The sequence below is a fragment of the Pseudopodoces humilis genome, chromosome 12 (genome assembly GCF_049639895.1).
Source record: "Pseudopodoces humilis isolate 2021_Gansu_Grassland_sample_001 chromosome 12, ASM4963989v1, whole genome shotgun sequence".
Lineage (NCBI taxonomy): Eukaryota > Metazoa > Chordata > Aves > Passeriformes > Paridae > Pseudopodoces > Pseudopodoces humilis.
In genome coordinates, this window is record NC_142211.1 from 584,601 (window position 1) to 612,506 (window position 27,906).

The window sequence follows — 27,906 nt, forward strand, 5'->3', positions numbered from 1 at the left end:
GATACGTGAAAAGTACATAAAATAAACTCTTATTGGCTAGGAAACTAACACATCACCATCATTGGTCAGTGGGTCTCACCACTGCTCGACCTTCTCTTGCCAGAAAACAAGGAACAGACAAACAGCACCTGCAAGGCTGTTTTCTGTCTCTGAGGATTGTTTTAAATCCTCCTCATAATTTCTCGGGCCGCTTTCTCAGGCAAGACTGAGAAAGCTATGCGGCCTACTATTCCACAGGCACTATGCTGCCTGCTTCAGAGTTTGCATCCATAGTGCCCCCCCCAAAAAAAACCCCAAAAACGCATAGAATTCAACTGGTTAAGATAGCTCAGCCTAGGTAGGAAGACCCAGGCACCTTCCAGGGCGGCTGAGGGGTGGAGGGGGGATTTGCCATTGTCCCTTACAAGAGACTCCAAATTTGTTCCATCATGCGCAGTCCTGTGGTGCAAGGCTTCAGGGATGACTGTGGGGGGTAATTCTGGGGGCCTTTGATGGATTAAGGCACCTCCTCAGTTGCTCCTTGTGAAAAACAACGTTCACTTTTTCTGGTAAATTTTAAAAGGTTTAATTAAAAAAAGACAATAAGAGACAAACAATAAAGTAAAGGGTTAAAAAGGCCGGGTCCTTGGCATTCTGCCAAGAACATACCTGCTGTTTGGTTTTTTAGCACATATGTCTACCTTTGTCAGGAAAATTAATCCACAAACACCAGAAGTTTATGCCCAAAAAGGAGACAGAGGAGTCCTTTTACTTTATTCGAATAAAGGGAGAGGCCATGGGGCATTCCCCTGGGGTCTTTCAAATTTTTGGAGGGCGCAGCCTCCTTTTTAGCCTAATTCTCGGCCGCTTGTCCCTTCTCTCTTTCCCCATTGGCTGAGGTACTTGAGAGGTACAGGCTTCCCAGAATGCCTGATACCTGGGATACCTTCCCCCCCCCCCCCCAAATGCATAATCCCTTCTTAATTCTTAACTTTTGTGGAATTCATAGTGCTCTTTCAGTGCTGTTTTCATCTTTTAGTGGATTCCATCCCATTGTTTCTGTTGTCTCTCACTGATAGCTGCATCTTAGCAGCAGACCCACAGCTTGTTTGTAAAAACAAACCCATCATTCTTCTCAATCCCTCCTCTTTTAATTTTTATTAATAGTTGTCTTTACAAACTTTAGTTATCATTGACTTAATTTCTTGTTCTTGGGTCCTTTTTGGCTTTGCAATTATTTGCAGTGCCATCACTCTCTGCTCTTTTGTAGCCATTTCTGGGTCAGTAGGCGCGGCTACTACCTGCATTCCTTTGATCACATGGTGAATGAGTTGTATTAAGCAAGGGATTATGCATGGTGTGGTAAATGTAACCTTGTATAAAAAATTCGTGAAAGAATAAATAAGTATATAACTAGATTTGTAACAATGTAAAAAGTATATAAAATATAGTGTGGCCGAAGAATTTCCCCCAAACCCAGCAGTAACTACCCATTCAGGTGGTAACGACCCTAGGCTACGTTCATCAGCCTGAAAGAAAGAGCAGGACACGAACGATTAAGCCAAACAAAGAAAGGAGCCAGGCCGAGATGGCCATCGACTCCACACCGCACCTGGGCACCCCTTCCTGCAAGCCCCGACTGAAGATGCAATCAGGCCGGACAATAAGTGGAAGCCCAGCTGAGATATCCGTCGACTCCACACCGGACTTGGATACTTCACTCTGAGAGCCCAACCGAAGATACAATCAAGAAGCACTCAGAACTTTTACATACGAGAGGACTCTGCCCAGTCGTCTATTGATTCAGTTCCACGGTTCCAGGAAATTCATTCAACCAACCATCTAAACTCTTTGTTGAACAGTAACTGCTCAGAGTTTTGGCCTCAGGACACAAAATCCCTATAAAAACCCCGGACAGTCTACCCTCCTTCGTGGATTTGGGAACACCTATACCTTTGGGTATAGACCCCTGTCCACCCAGCGCTGCGCTGTTTATTTTATTGTGGTTTTTCCTCGTTGTTTATTTTTATTATAAAAATTGTTTTATAATAAACTGTTCTTTTATTTAACCTAAATTTGCCTTTGCATTTATAACACATGGTAAAAAGATTAGAGTTGCTACAACACATAAGAGGAAAAAAAGCATCTGTTTAATCCATAGGCCACCAGGTAACCATGAAAACATGTCTTATTCTCATCCTTTCCAAGTTTGCACTGGTACATGAGCTAACTTTCTTATTCTTTTTGTTATTTGTTTTACCACCTTTCTATTGTACTTCTTTGAACTTGGGGTAGTAGAAACAACAATGGTCTATTATACCCCACATAACATATCCCTAATTAGTTTGGGGGTAGCTTGCGGTAAGCATTTTGGCCACAAATCCAGTAATGCCCCTTTAAAGCCCAGGTCCCATTAGCAAAGGGACTTTTTTAATTTTCATCATCAACTGGTGGGTCAAAGTACAGCTTGCTTCCAGGGCCTAGTGGTCCATCCAACAATAGTTGCCTCACCATACGAATCACAATATTTGCATTTCCAAGCTCCTACATGAGGTTTCCACTTGCAATTACATCCCAGATCTGTTTTATTAGATCTGGACCAGAACTTACTGAAAAGGGTTCGAGTTCCATTCTGGTGTTGCCGTTTCCACTGATAGTCTCGGACTACATATGTCTTACTTGTAGAATTATCCGGGGGGCAGCTTAAAAATAAGGGGTCGAAAAACTTATACTTCCCCACTGCTTTACAGCCTTCAAAATCTGTTTTGTAATTATGGAAGGAACACCTTACCCAGCTATCATTAGTGAGCTTAACGTGTGTTTGATTCCATCTGCCTCAATATCTGGAACAGTCATAAGGAGGGCAGTTGGGGGTCCAACAATCTAAACCCAAAGATAAAGTCCAGTCACAAACGCTCTTTTCTACATATGTGCTTCCTGTTCTATTTAGGCAATATATGCCTCTTTCAGAAGAATGAAGCTGCCATGGACTTCCTTCTTTGTCCCAAAATCCTGTTCCATTATGGACTTCACTCAGGGTGCTAACCCACCATTTAGGCTCGACCGGGCTGGCCACCCATGGCCAGTTTTCAGATCTCTGTGGCCCTCTGCAGACCCAACAATTTCTAAGGTTAAAGGTTTTTGCTCCTTCTTCTCCTAAGGTTAAGAAATTATTTTCTCACTTTAGACCCCAACTTAACTGAAAATATAAAGGTAAAATTATTAAGAGAAACATTCTAATAGTGTAATAATCTAATTTCCTAACCTAATTTTCACTTTCACGTTGTCTTCTACACTACTTGTGGCAAGTGAAAGCACAGAAACAGCTTAGCATAAAGAAAGCAATGACAGCATGGATTGGCCCCCAGTGACTGGAGATTTGAGAGCAGGGGTGCAGACTATTTCAGCAGGCAGTCTGTGGGTAGGCACTCAGGGCTTCCCCCGATGTCGACACACGGCTACTGCTCCAGTTCATTCCTGTGGAGTGTCAGTCACGGCTTCCCATCCTTCTCTTCCAGCTGAGATGTCCAAACCTCAGGGGCCTCAGAGACCTTGACTCGAGTGTGATGGGTCTACCTGTGTTCAGCTGTCTTGAAGGCTGTTTCTGTGATTAGCAACACTTGGAAATGTCCACACCACGTAGCCACCAGTGGTGCTTCTTTTCACTCCTTAACTAGGACTTAATCTCCTGGTTGGATATTATGCACCAAAAAATCCAAAGGCAGGGTCTGTGTCAGCTGAGTTTCCTGTCGAAGAGATTTCACAAAAGACACTATCCAGGCCACAAATTGTTCTAAATATACATCACTTAACTCTACTCCTGCCCCAGGCCAAGAATTACAAGGATAAGGAATTCCAAACATCAGTTTGAAGGGAGATAGCTGAATATCTCTCTTGGGTCTGGCCCTTATTCTTGCTAAAGCTAGTGTCAAGAGCCGCACCCATGGCATATCAGTTTCTATCACCAGCTTCAGAAGGTGTTTATTTCCCCATTCATCTTTTCAACTCTGCCTGATCTTGTTCCAAAAAATACTTAAATAACTGACCCTGTAGTTGCGGAAACGCCTGGGAACACTTCTGGCTACTCATAACTGGCATACTATTACTAAAATATATTTAAATCTTGCCACCAGGGGCATTCCAGTGAAATCTACCTGGTATCTCTGGAAGGGAGGGTACCGACCAAAGCCTTCTCCCTCTGGCAAGTTTCTTTGTAACTCTGTTATTTGTTTTAGCACAAATCAAACAAACCCTAAAAGCTCGCTTTGCCAGAGCAAAAAGACCCACAGCAGCACACGTCTTGAGGAAGGTCTCTGTCATCCCTCAGGAGCCTCGGCACCTCCCTCATGAAGCTGCTTCAACAACTGCAAGGCCAGAGCTCTCGGCATCTTCTGCTCACTATCCCTTGCCAACCAACCACCCCCCTTTTCCTCTGCCCCACTCTCCACAACTATCTCAAGTTTTTCCAGTGGAAAAGACAACCTTTCTGGCAAGGGGGCAGCCACTGGGAGCAAGGGAAGTATCCCAGAAACCTCCGGCAACAATGCAGCTTTTTGAGCTTCTCCATCAGCCAGTCTGCTTCTCCTTGCCTCTTCTGAGCACCCTGCCTGGTGGCTTCTAATGTGCATCATTGCTACCTCTTTTGGCAAATTCACCACCTCTAATAAGCGGGAGATTAAGTTCTCATGAGCCAACGGTCTTTCTTCTGCAGGTTAATAAACCTCTTTCTTCCCATAGTTTCTCAAATGCGTGTATCACACCATATGCATATTTAGAATCAGTAAAAACATTTACTCTCTTGTCTAGGTATAATTCATAGGCTCCCACAAGCGCATACAGCTCTGCTGTCTGAGCTGACCAGGTGGGTGGTAATCTTCCACCTTCTTTAAATTGCTTTGCATTCACGACAGAGTATCCTGTAAATCGTCTTCCTTCTATCACCCTTGAAGACCCATCAATAAACACATTTTCTTCCTCAGGCCATGAAATGTCTCACAAATCATTCCTTACCCTAGTCTGCAGATCTATTACTTGAATACAGTCATGGAATTTGCCTTGACTTCCCTCTTTAGGGCCATTCAAACAGGAGGCTGGGTTAAAACTTTCCCCACTTTTAAATTCTAAATCCTCCTGTTCCAATAAACAAGACTCATATTGCAATAACTGAAAGCTGGCCATCCACTTAGAGGCGCTCTTAGTTAACAGAGCTTTAATCTGATGTGAAACTTTAACAATCAGATAACCCCCCTTGCCAGCTTTCGTGCCTCAGCCACCATCAGAGCTGTGGCTGCACAGTTCTGCAGACAATGGGGCCAGCCTCTGGCTACGGGGTCTAACATTTTAGAAAAATAGGCAACAGGTCTCTGTGTTCCCCCATGCTCTTGAACCAAAATTCTTTTTGCATGACCTTGTTTAACATCCACATATAATTCAAATTCCTTTTCTGTGTCTAGAAGAGCTAGGACTGGGGCATTAACGAATTTGTCTTTTAATTTTTTTTTAAGTTTTGCTCTCCTTCCGGTGTCCATACCACAACATTAGGACTGTCTTGTGTTAAAAAGCCATATAAAGGTCTGGCCACAACAGAAAAGTCTTCTATCCATACTCGGCAGTATCCCACTGTGCTAGGTCAACGAATCCACACAGTCTAAAAGACACGGTTTTCCTTAGCTTCTACCTGGCTAGAGGCAGGGCCCCTCTAAGCCTGGTGATCTTTCTTTTTTTGGGTATATGTCTTGGAGGTTCTTTTAAGGGAGTCAGACATGTCATCATCATACTTGTCAGTTTGATTACAGGCTACTGGAGTGGCTTTCTTTTTGGTGGAGTATTCCCCCTGAGTCTTGCTGTCTTCCAATTCATGCACTCGTTTTGCCAGAGCAGCAGTAGATTTTCCATCCCATCTTTTCATGTTTTTTCTACAGTCACGTAGGAAAAACCACAGCTCAGCTCGTAGCTTTTTCTCTCTATCTGGGGAACTTCTGTGTTGAGTACCAGGGCTCTTGGTCTGTACTGCCAAGACTGGAAGAAGGTCCTCCCTGAGTTTCTTGAGATTCTCCTCTATTTTGTTTTGGAAGTTTTGCATATCTGTTTTCACAGTTGCAATTGTTGCCTGCATGGGGCCATGCACGGTATCTGCATATGCTCAAAGCTTCTTCGCTATATCCAGCACAGTCTCCTCTCGGTCATCTCGCTTCATTGTTGCTAAAGCAGAAGCGTATTCTTGTGGCCTAAGTCGAACAAGTTTTCGCTACATCACAGATGTACATGGCACCAAGTCTGGATTTCTAGTACCTAAGTCACTCACAAAGACAATCTCTACTATTGCCATTTCTCTCAAGCGCTGTATCTCTTGTTCTATGGTTTTCTAACGAGTTTGCTGTATATAGAGATCGTCTGCACACAGATATCTTTGTGCCACACTTCTTAGGACCCGCTCTCAGAGACTATAAGGGTCAGCCCTCCTCATCATCTCTTGGTCAATAACCGGATCGTGTGACAGGGACCCCAGATGCCTCGCTTCAGTGCCATCCAGAACTGTAGCCTCACCTGCAGCATCTCACAGACAGACTAGCTAACTAATTATAGATTCATTAGTTCATCGAGTGTAATCTTTTCTCAGGCTATGAAGGTCCTTCAGGGAGAAAGGTTCACCAGTGCTTTCTGATTTTTGATCAGTTGCTGGTCTTGAGGGTCTTTCTCCCGCATCACTATTATCATCATCTACTGGCCGATCGGTTTTGGTTTTGAATTTCATGCCTCTCGTGGCAGGAGCAACAGACACTGGCTTAGGCTCACTGTCTGGTTTGGTTGCTGGCTTGGCTGCAGCCTGAGTGACTGGGGTAGCTGCTGATTTATCTGCCTGCTCTACAGTATCTAGCACCGTGCGATAAGCATACGCTAGGGCCCAGCTTATTGCAATGATATTTTTCTTCTTAGAATCATCACAGCAATTCTCTTCCAGATATTTCTCTACTTTATCTGGGTTCTGAATTTGTTCACGTGAAAATTCTCAGGCTGGGGGATTAGAAAATTCTTTCAGAGTTCGGCTAATTCTCTCTTATTCTTTACACTAATCAGGATTTCCCACACCTGAGTTTACTTCTGGGGCAGGGGTCTCGTTGGCTCCTCTGGATATCTCAGCCTTCATTCTAGAGAAGTTGCAGACCATATAGAGGAAGCTCAACAGCTGAACTACTAGGAAAGTGACCAGGAATGTGGTATCTTTAACACTCAGGGGAAACTGGATAGTCTCAAAGAGGGACATAACAGATTCAAAGGAGAAGAAGGAAAGAAAAGGCTGAAAAGCCTCATCCCCTGGTCTTCCTCTAACAAACTGGGTGCAATTACTAATAAACTCCCAAAATGTGCTACTGGGACTGGGAGGCAGGGTTGGGCGAAGAAACCATAAGCCAAACATACTTGACAGAAACTTCAGTAGTTCTATAAACTTCCTATAAATCATTATCACTGAGCTCAGCACAATAACTATTTTAATCCGTGCCCCTCTACTGTGAAAGAGGGCAAAGACAGGTATTAAAACCTTAAAAACTTTTAGGGACCAGGTTCACATGAAGGCCTCTACCCCAAGAGACATTATGTATCCAAACAACATGGCTACTGACTGCTTTATCTTAATACAGAATAAATACAACTAACAATCAGTACAGGTTTTTCCACTTTCTCTTGCCCCACCTTGGGTGCCAAAAACTGTATTTGTCTTAGTTTAGGGCAAATTAGGAAGGAAAACTCCAAATGGGGATGCCCCTCCCCACCAACTGGTCCGGGAAAAAAAAAAAAAAAAAAAAAAAAATTCCTTGGAGAGAAGTGGAAAAAGCTGTTTATTTAACAGAAATTGAGTAATATTAAATAATAAAACCTCTTGCTGTTCGATGAGATGGCAAATCTAGGAAGAAAAAAGTCTTTTTCATGTGGTGTAGCTCGGCTCGCTCAGGTTCTTATCAGTCCTTCCGGCGCTAGAAAGTGCCGAGGCCCAGGCCCCGGTGGGCCACAGGCGTGAGCTCCCAGGGTTTGGCTGGGTGTTCAGTCCAGAGCAGGCTTGCACAGATCTAAGAAAATTGGGAAAAAAAACAAACAAAAGTCCAGGGAACTCCTCTGCCTCAGCTAGCTAGAACTAACTAAAAGCCAGAGAGAAGCTCTGTCCCGCTGTCTGTCCATGCTGCAGACACCACACCCCGCCAGCGAGATGTGGGGGAGTGATGTTTTTCTTTAACACAAACTGCGCGCTTCTTCTTCCCCCTCTCTTGCTCTCAAAGCCAGTCTTAAAGGTGCAGAACTTAATATATAACATAAACCAGACGATTGAAGATACCAGTATCATAAAGTCACCCCAGGACACCCACCAACCCTAAAAACGGTCATAACTCCCTTTTTGTTTGGGGTAATGGTACTTGTAGAATTCCTTGTATTCTTTCTGGATCAATGCACCGTAACCCTCCAGTTAAAATATGTCCCAAATATTTGACCTTTTTCTCTACCAACTGTGCTTTCTTTTCAGACACTCTAAGTCCTTTTTTAGCAAGAAACTTAAGCAGTTTCACAGTAGCTCTTTCAACCATCTCCTCCTGTTCCCCTGAGAACAGCAAATCATCCACATACTGCAACAAATTAACCCCTGAGGGTGGAGCAAACTCTCCTAACATTTTTCTTTTGCGAAGTTTGCTGAAACAAAACAGGTGACTTTATATAAACATGATCTAGTTCAGCAGCAAGTAATGCCACTGCTTCAAGCCAATTACATCACATTTCTTAATTTTTTAGTAACTAACCACTCCCCATCTCAATTTTTGCATCAAATCCATCCTAGGCATAGGGAGGTGACTGACAAATTAACCTCCATTAAGGAAACTCTAATATTTATAACATTTTATAACCTTTAACATTTAAAACTTTTATTAAGGAAAGAAAACAAAATACTTTCCTTTAAAGTTTTCCCATAACTTACACAGAGGAAGTGCATGACAAATACCCAAGCCTTCTATAGAACACTATCTTCACAAGGCTGAAGCTACAGAATTTGCTTTAGGTCCACAACAAACCACAGACTGGTGGGGGTGTTCTCCATAAGTTATGAGTTGCAGCATTGGCTTCATAACTGAAACTTGCCAATTCTGCCTTTTTACAACAAAACATACAAAAAGCAGAGGGGTATATATAAAGACAGTTCTCCAGGGGTATTATGGGATCGTCATCCCTTTTGCTGGGACCCCTTCCTGGCTGTACCCTTGCAACGCTCCATGGGTGCTCTGTTTAGCCTGTGCTACCCTCCATGGGTGCCCTCCCAGGCTTGCCTGTGCTATCCTCCATGGGTGCCCTCCCAGGCTTCACTCCCGAAGATCACATGTTACTCACCGGTGAGATTTTCAGTGGTCCTTCCCTGTGGACTCTTCACGGACCCCCCTGGTCCGCCACTCGTCTGTCTCCTGGACAGTCTCGGGAACCTAATCAATCGCCCGGTGTTGGCCGCCACCAAGGGGAGCTGATCACCGAAACTGGGTGAGGTGCGCCTTCAGCTCCGCTCGCTGCCCACTGCCCCGGACGGTGGAAATATCCCGGACCAAGCCCCCAAAAATTGTCAGGAAAATTAATCCACAAACACCAGAAGTTTATGCCCAAAAAGGAGACAGAGGAGTCCTTTTACTTTATTCGAATAAAGGGAGAGGCCATGGGGCATTCCCCTGGGGTCTCTCAAATTTTTGGAGGGCGCAGCCTCCTTTTTAGCCTAATTCTCGGCCGCTTGTCCCTTCTCTCTTTCCCCATTGGCTGAGGTACTTGAGAGGTACAGGCTTCCCAGAATGCCTGATACCTGGGATACCTTCCCCCTCCCCCAATGCATATTCCCTTCTTAATTCTTAACTTTTGTGGAATTCATGGTGCTCTTTCAGTGCCTCTTTCATCTTTTAGTGGAATCCATCCCATTGTTTCTGTTGTCTCTCACTGATAGCTGCATCTTATCAGCAGACCCACAGCTTGTTTGTAAAGACAAACCCTCTCACCTTCATTTCTCTCACCTTTATTATCACCTTCAGTTTGGGCCTTGGTCCATTCTTTCCACAGACACTAGGTGTTGATAACTGGCATGTCATCAGTAGGGTCACCATCATAAGTTCACTGGATGTTATCTCAGCCACGAAGACAGTTCAAGCATGACAATCAGTTATTCCACTACTATGCCTAAGTTTAGTTAAAATAAAAACTAGAGCAAAACCACTTTAACAATAGATATATGACACATTCCAATATTTTGCAAAAAGACAATATTATAGTATGTATTTATGACATCCTCATGTTAATGTCCCGTGGATGTAGCTGTTACTAGAGGACATGAAGTATAGAGTGAAAGGTTCCGATAACACAAGCAGCCAGATGTTTTCAGGAGGCAAAACCCCTTTATTTTGGGGGTTTTCAACCCTTTTATAAGGTGTTTCGATACAGGTTATCCTGATTGGTAGAAGGAACAACATCTCACTCATCCCATTGGTGGGACAAGAGAAAAACACTCTCAGAACATCTGTGTCTTGCTTTGGGAAACCAAACCTTATTTTCACAAACAGTCCTTGAGAGAGAAAAAGTTCTCAAAAGACTTTCTCTTGGGAACAATCAGTCCCTGAGAGCTTGAAATTCCCTCAGGTTCAGAAAATCATGTCCACATCTCACCTTTTTTTCTATAAAAATGAAAAAAAATATTAGCAAAATGCTTAATGCCGGCTCGTAGAGGGACCATTCAAGTGATCACTCCCATCTTCTGAATCTGTGTCATCACTCAAAGGTTCCTCCACTTGAGGACCTTCATTCTGGTCACGGCCTGTGGTTTGCCTGTTGACTCGGTTCTGCCTTTGTGATTGCAGGTCAGGACGGACACACTTTGTAGGTACCCAGTGCACCCCAGTATCTGTGGATACACATGCATACCCACGACCCGAAGCAATAAGCTCAAATGGGCCTTCCCACTGCTTGGTGGTCAAATTTCACACCCGAACTTTTGCTCAGGGCTGATGCATCTCGCCCAAAGCCTGCAATGAAAGGTGAAGTACCATAAAATGATTTATCATGTACAAAGCTTTTGCTAATCGACTTTGTAGGGTTTCACCCTGCATTGCCCGTTTTTGTTATTGAAGAACCTGCTTCAGAGTACCATGAGCACGTTCAACAATGGCTTGACCAGTTGGAGAATATGGAAGGCCAAGTTTGTGTGAAACACCCGACATCTGCATAAACTGCTGCACTTTCGGTGAGGTGTAAGCAGGGCTATTATCGGTCTTCACAGTAGAAGGTATCCCTAACATGGAAAAAGCCTGACTCCAATGGGCAATGACATCACGAGTTTTTTCTCCAGTGCGAGCAGAAGCCCACATTGCAGAGGAGAAAGTGTCAATAGACACATGCACATACTTCACCCTGCCAAATTCAGCAATTTGGGTAACATCCGTTTGCCAAATTTCCAAGGCCTTGAGACCTCTAGGGTTTACCCCTGCTGGTAAAGGCGGAGCAAGCAAATGACAGTCATCACAAGAATTGACAGTGTCACTAGCCTCAGTTGGAGTCAACTGAAAGAGCTTTTGCAATGTATGTGCGTTTTGATGAAAGAATTCATGCAATGCTTTGGCTTGCACTAGTACATCAGGCTGAGGTGCTACCCATGCAGGGTTAGCCCACTTGTCAGCCCTGGCATTATTTTCTGCTATGACATCTGGCAGATTGGTATAGCTTGTAACTTGCTCTTGAACCGAATTTCGAAGGGCGACTACATTTTCTTTTTGGAGGGACCACTGGGTTTCCCAGATGGGTTTGTCCCTCTGACCCCGTAAAGGAGACGTGGAACACTGTGCACTCTTCGTCGCAGTGGCACCCATCAAAAATCCATCCCGATCCAAGTCCCCCTAACCCAGCAGTACATCTGGCCCTCAGAGGTCAGCAATAGCCGTGGTGACATAAGTCCGACCCACAGCAGACTGTCCCTCTGAGTTTGTGATCAGCACAGGCTGCTGGCTGATGAAGCATTGCGCTGTTCCACCCAATCCTGTGACAGCCAACTCCACAGGATCCAGAGGCCACTGCGGAGGCCACGCAGAGGACAGGATGGTGGCGTCAGCACCCGTGTCGATCAGACCTTGTAGGTGGATGTCTGTCAGGGTGGCACCAGGGAGGCACAGGGTACACCACATCTCAGGCTGCTTGTCAGTCAAGGTTACAGTCCAGTGCACCTGAGGTGGTCCAGTTGATTGGAAGCAACTGTCCCCTCGACACTGGTTTGCAGCCCTAGAAACTGAAGACTTGAAAGGCACAAGTTGAGCTATGTGTGTTTTTTCGGGGATAGTGACAGGAGGGGTGGGAGTGGAAACCATAGCACAAATCTGTCCCAAATAATCTGTATCAATAAGTCCCAGATACACAATGATACCCTGGAGAGGGACACTTGACCTTCCCATTAGGAGAGCACTTCTACTTTCCCCCAAGGGTCCAAAGGCATCCAAAGGAACTTTATGCACTTCGCAAGAGTTGAATTGCTGCTATGCAAGTCCGGCTGAGCCACGGGTACTGGACACAAGCCGGCTGAGTAACCCTGCATCAGCTTTAGGACCCGGGGAAAGGCTTATGTCTTCATGTGTTTCCCCAAAGCGCTCAGCTTTCTGTTTCCCAGATTTGGCAAAGGTTGGCCTTTAGCATCTAGCTTTGCTATGCAAGCCTCTGCAACATGGTTTGGCTTTCCACACTGACCGCACAGAAACAAGGGAGTTTTCCCTTTCTGCTTCTGTTTCTCCTGTTTTTTGTGGCTTCTGCTGTCACCTGTTTCTGCTGCTTACCCTTTGACCCTTTTGAGGATGATGGTAAGGCAGTAGCCAAGGTAGCCATCTTATCATCTGTGATGCCTACATTAGCATAACCCTGAACAATCTGTGGTAAAGATGGATCCCCTGGGAGGGCCTCTGTCACCCTCCTACAGTCATCATTGGCATTGCTTCTTGCAAGCTGTCTGACCAGTAGCCTTCTCAAGTCAGGGTCATCCACCTGCTTCTCCAAAGATGGAGAGTTTTTCAATAAACTGCATATAAGGTTCCTTAGCCCCTTGGACTATATTAGTGAACTTCTGCTTTGGAGCTGACAACTCAATGGTTTTAATCAGAGCTGCAATGCCTGCCTTCTGGCACTGATCCAGCATCTGTGGGTGGAACATAACCTTGAAATCGGGGTTCGAAAAAATTCTCGACCCCTGTCAGCAGTTCACTTCCAACCCCATACCTATGGTCATGGTGAGACAACTGAGTATTATGTCCAGCTACTTTTGTGGCCAACTGACTCCAATTGGCTTCAATGACTTCAAACTGGACAGGCTGAAATAACACCTGAGCAAGGTGCCTAATGTCATATGCTGACTCAAACCCCCAGAGTGGCCCGGCTAGCTCAGTGATGAGGTTTCTCTTCACTCTGGTTTTGAGCCAGCATATATTTGTGGGGTTCACTAATTTTCTTCAGGAATTTGAGTCTATAAAGCGAGTAAAGAAATCAGGGATGAACTCTCTCCCTGTATTGGAGTGAAAAAACGCTCGCTCGCGGTGAGAGACTTCTCCAGGGTCAAGGTGTTCAAGTATAAGCAATTTATTACAAGGATAAAAGGAGGGGAGACCCGTGTCCGCCACCAGCCTCGGCGTCCACGTGGTCCGGGGGAGGAGGGAGAGAACACAGGTAGAGCAGGGGAGGTGAGGTTGGAAGGGGGAGGGAGGGAGTAAGAGCAACAGAGGGAAAGAGGGAAAAACCAGATGGAGTGAGCAGGGAAGACTAGAGGAGTAGGAGCAGGGAGAGGGGGCTGAGAGTTAAGAGTGGGGGAGAGGGGTAAAGGGGTAAGAGGTAAGAGTTAAGAGGTAAGAGGCAAGAGGCAAGAGTTAAGAGTTAAGAGTTAAGAGAGCTAAGAGGTAAGAGTTAAGAGAGAGCGAAGTTCTTGTTACAATCCATCTTTTTCTATCGTGAATATTCTAATTCGTAGTAACCAATCACCATGAGACACACCCACTAAAGAATTTACATCCAGCCTATGCGCTTCCCTATATTAACATACAGTGTTGCATTTTAGATTCTACAAAACTTTACAAGTTCTTTCCTTGCTTCTTGACCTTTGGACTTTGTTTTATCAGAAGGACATTGTTTTATCAACAGGGATTCTCCTCTAGCTGGCTAGGCTATTGTTCTTTGGTTAACCAGTACTCAGTATCCTATAACTCAAAGCAGGCTTTCATTTCTACTTTGATTCTAGCCTCCATATTTTCAGAATCTTCTGCCAAACAATCACATTCATAAGGTTTCCCTGTTTCACCTTCCCCAACATCCCTGGTTTGCATTCTACAGTTTATTTCTGTGAAGGGGAATCCAAAGGGCGAAAGACAAAGGATTTGGGGTCTGTGGAGTCTCTTTTAACAGGGTTTCTCAGAGGGAGGGAACATCAAAGAGAGAACCAATTATTTTTCTCAGTTAGTACATCTTACAAACTTTCTACAAATCAAGGTTACACGTGCTAAGATAAGAAATAACAGACACCAACTTCTTCAAATGCCCACAAAGGTGTAGGAGTATTCTCCACAGAGGGGCAGAGGGGGAGAGAGGGGGGGAGGCTGGTTTCCTGGCAACACAGGAGGGAAAGAAAGGGAAGGTAAGAATACCCACTCGGCTTCCATAGCTCGGAGGCATTCTGGGACAGGAAAAACAGAGTTACAAGTTTCATGCTGGAGAGAAGGGTCTCTCTTCTCCCAACCCCGTGCTTTCCTGGGCTAAAGAAATTTCAAGCAGCTGGAAATGCCAGCAGGGTCCTCTCTCCACTCTATCTGGCCTCTCGCCGTGGAGCTGAGGAGAAAAACTTCAGTAACCATGGTAACCTGACTTCAGGTAAACAATAGGAGAAAGAGAAGCGGGGGGGGGGTGGGAAATCACAACTAGAAGAGGGGAAAATATATATTTCAAGCTATCAACTACTAACATAAACTAACTTAACAATATTCTAACAACTTTACCACAACAATATGGTATCAGTGGCTCAGAGTTAATAAAGCGAATCATCTGCATTACCTCCTGAGACCCTAGACCATACTTTGCAACCTTGTCTCTAATGTCCATCACAGCTTTAATGGATATAATTTGATGCGTATTAGGCTGCCCTGTTCGAAGATTTCCCTTAACCACAGGAAAAGCCTGAAGACCTCCTTGTGAGGTCATAGCATGTCTTTGATCCTGCCCCTTAGACATCACAGGAGTAGAGACAGGCATCTGGCTGGAGTTTGCCTCTTCTGTACCAGACTGGCTGTTCTTGGCAGAATCTGAAAAATCGGGAAAATTATCTCCAGCTCCCCTAAATCGTTCAAGGAGCTCCCAATCTCCCATATCCAAGGCTTTTTCTTTGACCTCGTCCCAGAACCATCTGGGATCTCTGATCTGTCAAGGTGGAAGTGTCCAATGAGCGCTGGAATGGGGACCGTCTCAGTGTCCTCCACTCCGAACAGACACTCGCCCCGAAGAGCCAGCGTCACTGCGAGCCCCTAATGTAAATAAGGGAGGCTCAGACGCCGCTGCTCCGACACCTGCAGCTGCCGGATCCGGGACAGCCCCGGCGTCTGATCCCTGTTCATGGGAGGGAGGGGGCGGTGCCAATTGGGAGCCGCCCCTACCCCCACCCGCCACTGATCCCAGCGCGGGGAAGGTGGGAGGGCTCAACAGAGCCGCGGCGCCGTCCCTGTGGGCGGTGCCACCTTCACCAGCCCCCGCCGCTGCCGCGCTGGCTGAGGGGGCCGCAGGGGAGCCCGGTTCCAACACAGGACCTGTGCCCGCAGCGCCGCCTGCGCCGTTTGTGTCCCCCATCCCCCCAAGGTGAGGGGAAGCATGGGGAGCCATGGCAGTGGCCAAACCCTCCCGCCTTCCGCAGCGGCAGCAGTATCCCCGCCCGCGCTGGGAGCGGAGCCAATCCTGTCAACCCCTGCGGCCGCGGCGGCGACGGCCGGACCCACGCCACCAGTCCCGCCTGGGCCTGCGCCTCTGGCCCCCTCTGGGTGAAGGGGCCGCGAGGTAGGCAGCGGCGAACCAGCTCTCGCGGGACAGAGCGGGATCGCACCATCTCCTTCAGGAATCAGATCAATTGCCCTACCGCGCCGGCCGTCACTTGCGCAGGCACAGTGGGACCGCTCTCCCGCCGCGACTGGGGAGCGGACGAAATCCTATCCTTCCCAATGCTCGCGGTATCTGACCGCGGGAAGGGGATCAGTGCAGTAACGCCACAATTCATACACACCACGGAGAGGGGTTTTAGCGGTCCCACCACCGCCGCCGGCAGAACAGGAGCCGCTAGTGTCCCCTTCACCGTGGGAAACGCATGGGGGATGCTTTGTTCGTCTCCATCCCGTGGTTTCCTGAACCCCGGGCATGGCAACCACCACTGAGCGGGGGAGGGGTGGCTTTTGAGAGTTGAATCTCTTGCTTCCCCCTCCCACCGGTCACCCGTCCCATGTGACACGGACAAAAGAGCATCCACCCCTAGGCTAGACTCGCAAAGGGATGGGGTTGGGGAAAAAACTCCCTCTAGGCAGTCCTGGTCCGAGTACAATGCCGTCTCCCGTGAATCACGCTCCAGCAGAGCGGCTTCTGGGTCAGACCAGTCTCCTCCTTCAGAGCCGGACTCTGAGACGTCTCGAGATGAGGCTCTGGAGCTAGCAGCTTCTACTATAGTCATTAATCTCTTCCAGGGGAGAAGCAATTTGGTATCTTCCCCGTCGCCAGACAGCACCAGTTGATACAAGGCGTCACCTAAACTCTGCCAACGATTTTTCAATAGTGTGTCAGCGGCAGTTGGAAAAAATCAATGTTCTTTCCCCCATAAATATAAAGCATTAATATCTGCTTCAGAAATGTCCAGATCATGTTTCTGGAGAATGTCCATCCATAAGTCGAGGACGATCTCATCCTCTGGAGCTAAGGCAGTGATTGGCATGTTTTCAGCTCACTGGGAAAAAGTCTCCAGCAAAAAGAAAAACGGCAGGCAAAGAAACCCGCAGTCTGGACTGAAAAAAAAACCCTTTTTTCGAAGGCGGGGGAAAAGATATTACCTCTCCGCTGTTGCTGTAATCTAGATGGTGAACCCATGTTGGGCTACCAGATGTTGCTAGAGGACACAAAGTATAGAGCGAGGGTTCTGATAACACAAGCAGCCAGATGTTTTCAGGAGGCAAAACCCCTTTATTTCGGGGGTTTTCAACCCTTTTATAAGGTGTTTTGATACAGGTTATCCTGATTGGTAGAAGGAACAACATCTCCCTCATCCCATTGGTGGGACAAGAGAAAAACACTCTCAGAACATTTGTGTCTTGTTTTGGGAAACCAAACCTTATTTTCACAAACAGTCCTTGAGAGTCTTAAAAACGAGATTCACTTAATAAATTATAAACATAATTTAATATAAATAAAAGACAATTAGGAGACATAAGAAATAAAGCAAAGGGTTAAAACGGCCGGGTGCCCTGGCGCCTTGCCAGTGTTATAAATGCAAAGGCAAATTTAGGTTAAATAAAAGAACAGTTTATTATAAAACAATTTTTATAATAAAAATAAACAACGAGGAAAAACCACAATAAAATAAACAGCGCAGCGCTGGGTGGACAGGGGTCTATACCCAAAGGTATAGGTGTTCCCAAATCCACGAAGGAGGGTAGACTGTCCGGGGTTTTTATAGGGATTTTGTGTCCTGAGGCCAAAACTCTGAGCAGTTACTGTTCAACAAAGAGTTTAGATGGTTGGTTGAATGAATTTCCTGGAACCGTGGAACTGAATCAATAGACGACTGGGCAGAGTCCTCTCGTATGTAAAAGTTCTGAGTGCTTCTTGATTGTATCTTCGGTTGGGCTCTCAGAGTGAAGTATCCAAGTCCGGTGTGGAGTCGACGGATATCTCAGCTGGGCTTCCACTTATTGTCCGGCCTGATTGCATCTTCAGTCGGGGCTTGCAGGAAGGGGTGCCCAGGTGCGGTGTGGAGTCGATGGCCATCTCGGCCTGGCTCCTTTCTTTGTTTGGCTTAATCGTTCGTGTCCTGCTCTTTCTTTCAGGCTGATGAACGTAGCCTAGGGTCGTTACCGCCTGAATGGGTAGTTACTGCTGGGTTTGGGGAAATTCTTTGGCCACACTATATTTTATATACTTTTTACATTGTTACAAATCTAGTTATATACTTATTTATTCTTTCACGAATTTTTTTTATCCAAGGTTACATTTATCACACCAGGAACACCCCTGGTATCTCAGGAACACTCTTTTTATCCCCCCCTACTGTGAAGGTTTAATGCATATTCAAAAACATGTCCCCTCCCTAGTTCCGCCTTCCTAGAATATGCTTTTGCACAATCTTTATTTTCTGCTGGTCAGCACTATCCCTGCTGGTCATCATTATTCTTGCTGGTCAGCATTATTTGAAGTTTGGTTTCCTTTCTTTTGCAAATGGTCACTTGCTGATAACCATCCGGCCCGTCATCCTTCCCCTGAGGACAGCTGGGCTTCATATCTTCTGCTGATAACAGTTTGAGCTCTATTGTTCGCCTGGTAACAGCTTGGGCCCCAGTGTCCTTGCCCTCTGGGGTTTCCTTGCCTTGTACCTAGGAAATTCTTTTAAACTTAAGACTTGTTAGCAAGAAAAAAAGTACATACATAGCTAAAAAGTATTTAATATATAATATTCATCTGCGAAAGCCAATATCACAATACAAATTTATAAAAAGAGAGAAAAAGTTCTCAAAAGACTTTCTCTTGGGAACAATCAGTCCCTGAGAGCTTGAAATTCCCTCAGGTTCAGAAAATCATTTCCACAGATGTAGCCTTCCCAGGGTTCGGGGTTCCGTAGCCAGTTTGCATAAGGGAGTATGGGTTCCCTGCCTCTGAGCAGAGGTTACAACACACCAAAACTTCCTCCCCCCCACCTCGGCTGAGAGGGAAATCTGTGTAAACCTGATCCCAGCAAAATGGGTCTGTGGGCTACAGCCTCCCCCACCCCAAAACAAGCTAGAGATTATTCTTAGCATGGCTTCTGGGTTTGGCTCACATTCTTTTCCTTGTTTACTTGGTTTTTTCTACCCGGGCTTTAGGTGATTGAAGAATGTGTTTTCCCTTTATCAAATCTCAGCAGCTTGATTTACAGTCCAACGTTCTTCAAGGGCGTTTCTGTCGTTGTGTTGGGGGTGAGGATTTTTCTTTTTGTTTCTTTCCCTCATGGAATTTTGTCCCATGAGTTGCTAGGAAACAATAACTACCTATACTTAAGAAAACAAAACAGTAGCTGGGCGTCACAATATTCCATTGAAATGGCCCTGGGCGGGTTGCAAGTGATAACAAGAAAAAAAGGTGAGGATGCTACCCTGGAGGTTTGGCTAGATTTTTGACCAGACCGGTTTCTGGTTTCAAGGGAGAAAGGAGCTGTTTGCCGTTTTCCCTGCCGCCTAACCACTTGGAGCTCACAACCAGTGTGTGTGGTGCCAAAATATTGAGACTGGCTCCTGACAGACCCTCTGCCCGCAGTGTGTTGTGGCCTCCACTCCTGTGTGTTGGACTGCGAGATCCCAGTCTGCTGCAGTTTTCTGGCACTGCAAGTCTGCTTAAATATTTTTTTTTGTTTCCTGGCCATTGGAGCCAGCGTGTGGAGTGTCCTCATATGGGCCACCTCTGTGTAGTAGCCCGGCTATTGCGACCAGCTGCTGCCTGTGATTTCCAGTCTCAGCCAAGCCGCCATTAACCATGTGGTCTCCAAGCTCGCACCAGACCGCCCCCTGCAGCCACAGGGGAATCATCACACCTGCCCTGCCCCCTGGGAGCCCGCCAGCACCCCTGCCGGCTGTGACCATCACTACACCAAAGGGGAAATTGCTTAAAGAGTGGGAAGAGAGTGTTTATTGGGTTTTCTGGGGTTTTTTGTTTGTTGTTGTTGCTGCCATTTTTGCTGTTTGTTTGCCTTGTTACACACATACGTACTAGTAAAGAACTGTTATTCCTTTTCCCACATCTTTGCCTGAAAGTCCAAAGTTATAATAATGCAGAGGGAATTGAAGGAGGGCAAGACTCAGAGAAGTTCCACCAGAAAGGAAGCAGCCCCAGTTTCCCATAGCCAAACTGCCAGGTATGATGATGTTGTTGAGATGGATACGACGTGACACTCCAAGGTTCATGCAGCAACAGCAAACTTTATTGTTCACAACTAATATTTATATGCTTTTCAAAAATCACGCGCTCGATCCCAATTGGCTAGAAACTTGTTACCACCCAGTTCACTGACCAATAGTTGCCTGCGCATGTGCTTGCCAAAGATTGGCCGGCGCCTATACTCTGCAACCAAACCCCTCCACCCTTCATACCCTCCTCCCCAAGGATGTCCACTTCTTTTCTTCCACGGGTGTTGAGATGAAAAATGAGAGATGAGACCACCATGCTATTTAAGATGATTTATTGTTTAAGTAAGCCAGATAAGATAGTCTTGAAGGCGTGAGATTTGAAGAGAAGCAACAAGTCAGCCATAGCTTAAAGGTAGTCACGGGATTCTTCTTCACACAGCAATATATAACATTTCGGTCCAATAGACAGTTAGTATGAAACTTTTTTCTACTTAATAACCTATCACCTTTGCTTAATTCTGCCGCACTGTGTCTGTCTCTTAGCCAATAAACTGATAGGTCACGTACCCACACACACCTCTATTATAGCTTCTAGATCCTTAGCCTACCCTATAAGTCACATTATTACAGCTTAAACCACTCACTATTTTACCTAATATAGTTTCTTACTCAAGGCATATCCTTACTCACAATTATAGGAACATAAGTTAATAATTTTTCTAATTAATGTTTGTGTACCTTTATCATTACATTAACCCAAGCTCTTTCAGAGGTAGCAGATTGAACCCTTCAGTATCTGTGGAAGTTTCTATTTGTCCACTTCCCACACACAGGTATAGGCTGACTGAGTCAAAGTCAGGGTTACTTGTGTCTGTGAGGCCTTCAGGCCACCTGTTAGCCGTCACAATAACGTCTGATCCCCTTGAAGGAACCTCTAAAACGTACACCCACGGAGGGAATGATAACGCTGACTAGAGGGGCCCTGCCAGTAGCCAGGTAGAGGCTAGGGAAAACTGTGTCTTTTGGACTGTGTGGATTCGTTGGCCTGGCACATAAGAACCACAAAAAATATAAGGTCTTTGTCGACACTGGTGCACACAGTGGTGCACAGAGACACATGGGAGCAGAATCTGTTTCTATTGCTAGTGTGACAGGGGGATCGCAGGATTTGACCTTGGTGGAAGCTGAAGTGAGCCTGACCAGAAATGAGTGGAAAAATATCTTATTGTGACTGGTGCAGAGGCCCCGTGCATTTTGGGTATAGACTTCCTCCAAACTGGGTATTTTAAAGACCCAAAGGGACTCAAGTGGGTGTTTGGGATAGCTGATGTGGAGACAGAGGGTGTTAAGCAATTGAACACTTTGCCTGGACTATCAGAGAATGCATCTGTAGTGGGCCTTCTGAAGGGGGAAGAACATCAAGTACCAATTGCAACTTTGACAGTGCACTGCTGGCAGTACCAGACAACTCAAGATGCTGTGATTCCCATCCACAAGATGATCCGTGAGCTGGAGAGCCAAGAGGTGGTTAGCAAAACCCACTCACCCTTCAACAGTCCCATTTGGCCTGCGTGCAAATATGAAGGAGAATGGAGACTGACTGTGGACTAATGTACCTTGAATGAAGTGACTCCACCATTGAGCAGTGCTGGGCCAGACACGTTGGAGCTCCAGTATGAGCTGGAGTCCAAGGCAGCGAAGTGGTACGCCACATGACATTGCCAAAGCATTTTTCTCCATTCGTCTGGCAGCAGAATGCAGGCCTCAGTTTGCCTTCACCTGGAGGGGAGTGCAGTACATCTGGAACCAATTGCCCCAGGGGTGGAAGCACAGCCCCACCATCTGCCATGGACTGATACAGACTGCAATAGAAAAGGATGAGGCTTCAGAACATCTGCAGTACATTGATGACATCATTGTGTGGGAGAACACAGCAGCAGCAGTGTTTGAGAAAGGAGAGAAAATCATCCAGATTGTCCTGGAAACCTGCTTCACCATCAAGAAGAGTAAAGTCAAGGGACTTGTCCATGACATCCACTTCCTTGGAATAAAGTGGCAAGATGGACAGTGTCAGATTCCCACCAATGTCATCAACAAGATTGCAGCAATGTCTCCACCAACCAATAAGAAGGAAACACAAGCTTTCCTAGGTGCCAGAGACTTTTGGAGAATGCATATTCCTGAGTACAACTAGATTGTGATCCCTCTCTACCTGGTTACCTGCAAAAATAATGATTTCTACTGGGGCCCTGAACAGCAACAACCTTTGCCCAGATCAAGCAGGCGATAGCTCATACAGTGTTACGTGCAGTTGTAGGTTGGAGAGAGGTTCAGGACTCAAGTCTGAGGATTATGAGACAAACAGCCAAGGTTTATTTTTCGGACCCCACTTTTATAGGGGGTTCAAAATTCCAGTGCCTGGACAACTGATTGGTTGAGGCCTCAGCATGGCTCAGCTCTCTGACTGTTAGCGTTCGTGAACACACATAATAACAAAATGATTATATGCAGGTGCTTTTATTGAAGCGCATGGGAACTAGGGGTATTAGCAACCCAAATCTAGCTCCATCGTCTTTGTTCAAAGTGCACATATTTATACAATTTCAGCTGTAGCAATAATCAGTATAACAACCTTATAGATATTGCTTCATTAGAGCATAGCCCGAGCTTGTATGAACATGTATGAATCTTATCTATAAGTATCTTAGAAACCCCAAATACTGATCTCCATTATTATAAACATTCTAGCTTGCTATAACCATCCCGAATACCAAGCATTCTTTTGGCCTAGTTATACATGATTTTCAGAAACATTTAACCCTATAGTAACATGACCAGTGATATGTCTGCATTCAGAGTTGAAAGGGAGTAGTTGGGTGCTTTGAGTTCAAATCTATCCTATCATTGCTCACCTAGTGTCTTGGTTTGAAAAAACAGGTGTCTGCTATGGAAGGCAGAAACCTCCCTTGAAATAAAAATATAAACCACCCCATCCCCCCTTCAAAATATTATAATCTTAAAATCAAGGGGCTCTCAGGCAAAGATATAGGAATAGGAATATCAGTTCTTTACTAAGGAAATTAAAATAAAAATGAAGTAGTACAAAAAAGAAAACCAACAAAACAACCCACTGACAGAGTCATAATACAACTTGACACCCTGTTAACACACAACTTACAATAATTAACCTTATTAATACTATAACAAGAATTCATCCCCCTTCTAGTACAAGAGACTTTAACTACGCAGTAATGCCCCAACTGGTTAACAAACTTCCAATGGGGTCATCATCTTCTTTCAGGGCATGTAACTCATTTTGCAGCTGTTTTAGTTGTTTATGGATAGAGACTGAGTGGTCAAAAAGATTCATACAACACATTCTTTCAAATCTTGAAACGGAATAACTGAAGAAAATTGGTAGTGACACAACATTATGATGATAACATAAAACTTCTGTTGGTAAACTGTCTGTGTAGTTTTCAGACACAACTGTGTCTTGGCAGCTCCACTTCTGATCTTGTTTGGAGTACTAAGGCTGTATGGTGACTTCTCTGTTTACTGGGTCTCATGTTGCCAGAGGCAGTCAGTCTGGTCAGACGAATAGGTGACATTTTTGAACCTGTCAACAAAACATAGGCACTTCTCCCCTTGAAGTTAATGAATCGTTTTGGCTCAGCCGTGGTACACTTAATTGTGAGTTCAGATTTTATGATATTTTCTAAAATTTTTGTGTAAATATTTCATTATTATAAATTAATTGTGGTCTAAATTTTCAATGCACATACTACATTAATTGAATGTTCTAAAGGCATCAATTCCTTTTGCTTTTAAAAGTGAGATGTACTTCTTTTATCATGCACATTATTATCAACACAAAACTATACACATAATGAACGAAAACTTACAGCAGTTAAAATTTATTAGATAATAAACATTGTTAATAGCATATGTGATCTAAAATTACTACTGACTACTAAAATGTTGGAGTCAGAGGCACAGAGTGTGTGCCTCTATCTTTGATATCTGTCTCTGACATCCAAGAAAGCACCAAATTTTATATAACACCATAAAAACAACTGTTAAATGTTATGAACGCACTCAAGAGAGTGATATGGTAAAAATTTTATTAATTACAGCAAGCAAGCAATAAGCAAAAAATCAGCGCTGGGCGGCAGGGGAGTCTCCACTCCTTCGGCTGCCGCACGTCCGATTTCCGTGTCTTCCCTTTTAAGTGGTCCGGCTTCCGGGTTACGTGTCCTTTCTCGGGTGTCTCTGCGCATGTGCCTCCAGTCACTGGTGGTCGCTTTTTGCCTTCTGGTGGTCGTAGGATGAAGATCAGGAGTCTTCCTCTTTTGACCTTTCCTCACTGTTCTCCTTTTAAGGCTTATCTGAGTGGCTTAACTTTCTGGAATTCAAGAGAGCTTGCAAGGCTGTTCTCATAATTATGCAGACGTCAGCAGCAGCCTTCAACTTCATCTCTATTACACAAAGCATAGTTTTGCAAAGCATCGTATCTTACATGTTTAGGCGAACAAAAGGGTCTCTATTCATTACATTAAAGTTAAATAGAAAAACTAAGAGTGCAAGTATGTAAATTAGAGAGTTTTCTTAAGTCACTGGGTGAGAAAGTTAAACTTTAAGGTTTCAGCTGGTTTAGGAAATAAGAGGCAAGATGGAGGAATTAGGGTGTTGTCTCTTTTCCTTCTTCTTCCTTCTTCATCTTCTTCTTCTAGAGGTTTTTGGGTAGTAGTAGGTGATTGGATAGAAAATGCCACAGTGTAGCGCACAGGTGTTGGGTCATTTGGTCACTAAGAAAAATAATGTATTTGGCATTTTTTAATTAGGTAAATGGACATATAAAAAACTTTGAAGAAAATATTTGTTAGTAATTTTTCACCTTTCTATCTTAGTGCACGTAGCTCCTTGTATCTTGTATGCATATAATGCAGATAAAAGAAGGATAAACAACCAAGTTCGAACAAGAGAAAACTGCGTCTCGCTCATCAATCTTCAGTCCAAGGGGGAAAAAAAACCCAACCGCAAATGTTGCCATCAGGACACTAAAACACTATGCCAGCATCTTAGAGTCTGCAGACAGCTGACAAGCCTCAAATCAGTGAAGGATTGGATAACCACCTCCAGAAATGATTCTCCAAGCTCACTTCAAAATTGATCCAGCTGTCATATTAATAGGGTCAAATTGCCAAGTCAAAATTAACTCAAATATTGATTTGGTACAGTAGACATCTGGATTTGTTGGCAAACATTCCATCCAGGTAAAGTCAAGGTTTGGCCAGACCTGGCTTTAAACTGGAAAGATGTCTCTTAAGTCATTTTCAAAACAAGATTCTTAATAATAGCAGCTATGAGATACTTAAAGCACAGCAAACCATTGAAGTGCATTTGTGTAAAGGAAATTATTAGAAGTCTTAGGCAACAGACCTATAGAACTATCTAGCAGTTGGTTTAATCTGAAGTTTCTCTTATGGTAACTGATTTTTAGCAATGATAGTTTTTTCTGGAATTCTGGAAGTACTATAGAAAACAAAACCAGTAGAGATTGTAACAAATAATTAAACCTTTGATGAAATGAAGGATGCAACAGACTGTATCTTCTCTCTACAAGCAGGTGTTTATCAGTGTTCCATCACAGCTGTTTCAGTTGTAGTCATCTTCATCTCTCTAGGAAAATAACTATACTTTGCAATTTAGACAAGTGCCTTTTAACAAAACGTGAGACAATTTAAATTAAACAATATTCAAACCTGGTAGAAATTAATTATGACAGAAGGAAATAACAAAACTTAACCTCAAAAGAATACTAAAGTGATAAAACTTAAGAACAGTCAGACCTAAACTTAATGAAACTTAACTTTGCTTAATTCTATTAACACTTAATCTATATCAAATGAAAACATAACTCAATCTTACTCTATTATTACAAAAAAGGCAACTGAAAGTTTGGTATATACCTTTTGAACACAGTATAACAGCAACATGAATTTATTATAGAAATTATAAAGATGTAACAAATTGTCATGGTTTTAAAGCAGTAACTAAAAAATTACTAGAAAACTTACTTATTTCTTGCTCTGAGATATGGATTAGAACAAGAGCAAAACAGGTTTAAAACTTAAAAGGAATAAAGAAAGTTTATTAACAAAACTACAAGAATAAGAACACCAGAGTAAAACCTCCAGAAAACCCCTTTATCCCTCACTACCCAACCATTCCCTTGTTCACATGACAACACAGAGACAAAAAACTTTGGAACTTTGGTGTTTAAAACAGTCATAATTCCTGCTAGAGTCTTTTCATCAGCCTTTGTAGAGAAACAGAAGTCTTCTTCTGCTAATCTATGTAGTTTCTCACAAGAAAACTATTTCTGTTATAGCTTTCTATTTTTCTGATGCCAGCTGCCCAGAAATCCTGTCATCAGTTCACTCCTCCCATTTCACATCACTCTGAGGTGTGTATGGGTCAATGAGTCTAGGGATGTCATTTTTAAGGATGAGTTATTCAAAGGCAAAAGTTCTCTTCATCTGTCTCTGTGAGCTTCTCTGGAAACAGAAGTTTTCTCATTGCCTCTACAACGGCCCCAAATCTTCAACTATTACTTCTCCCCCCTCTGTTCCAGCACCTCACTGTATCACAATTACTCCACCTTTTGCTCAAAATCCACACTTTGAACACTCCATTCTTCCTAATATACTCTGTCATGAATTAAAGGAGTTTTTTTCAGAACACTATTGTCTATCTCCATAGCTTAAACAGAAAAATATTTCAGCTTATAAAGCATCTCCTTAGTCTCTCTTCCCCATCTAAAACTTAACTCTTTTCTTCACTGTCTTTGATGGTTTTATGATGTCTTTTTCATGTTGATTGTCTCTCTCTCTGTCTCTCTGAGAAAAAGGAGTAATCTGTATGTCTCATCCAGGTAGTAAAAGAGTTAAAGTCTTGGAAAGCTGCAGATGTTCATGGTGTCAGGTTTCAGTTCAGCAGCAGAAACTGCAAACCAAGTCAGGCCGGCCATCTCTGTTTCTGCCCCTCCCCCCCCCCCCCCGCCCCCCGTGGCCTTGTCCGGCCTGGAGGGGGGGGGGAGGCCCAGACAGAGCCTGTTACCTCGTCAAAAGCCAGAAACCAAAGAGAACAAGAGAGCTCTGGCTTTACATCTTAAGGTGGTGTTCACAAGTTGATCTCACTTTTCAATGATCAAAACTGCTGTCAATTCTTAAAAATGACTGATAATTGGTCAGGAGAAAAGACTCCCATCAGCCTCTTGCAGCTTCAACTTCCTCCCAGCTCCCAAAGCTATCTTAAAGGTAAAGTCACCCCATGACACAAATACATTATGATTTGATGTCATTTGGCCTTGAGAATAGCTCATAATAACTGCAGATGTAACTGAAAATACTTATTCATAGTAGGAATTGCTTGGTATATGCTTAAGTTTGTTAGGACTTTTAAAGTGCAGTTTTACTAGAGAAAAACTACAACTGTCGCTGTTGGACACGATGTAGAAGTGTGGGTTCAAAGCAGACACCAGAACGAGTTGCTAGGAAAAGGGGCCTTTATTCTCTGAACTTTTCAGCTTTTATATGGTCTTACACTACAGGTTTAACATGATTGGCCAAGGGAACACCATCTCTTGTCTCATTGGTGGGACAAGAGAAAAACACACTATCTGCAGTTATACAGAACTGTTTTGAGAAAGTAAGATGGTTTACAAATGTCCTTGAGCGAGAGATCTCCCAGGAAACTTTCCCTTGGGAACAGATCAGCCACTGACAGG

General features: G+C 44.3%; 1 protein-coding gene across 1 annotated transcript in view; it reads left to right on the top strand.

Annotated features, from left to right (window-relative positions):
• Positions 1-16,763, top strand: part of LOC148183262 (uncharacterized) — a 49,143-nt gene extending 32,380 nt beyond the window's left edge. Inside the window, 4 exon segments of the mRNA XM_088061371.1 lie at positions 9,428-9,492; positions 15,670-15,846; positions 15,902-16,041; positions 16,642-16,763. Of these exon segments, the coding sequence (XP_087917497.1) occupies positions 9,428-9,492; positions 15,670-15,846; positions 15,902-16,041; positions 16,642-16,763 (504 nt within the window).
• The last annotated feature ends 11,143 nt before the right edge of the window (positions 16,764-27,906 follow it).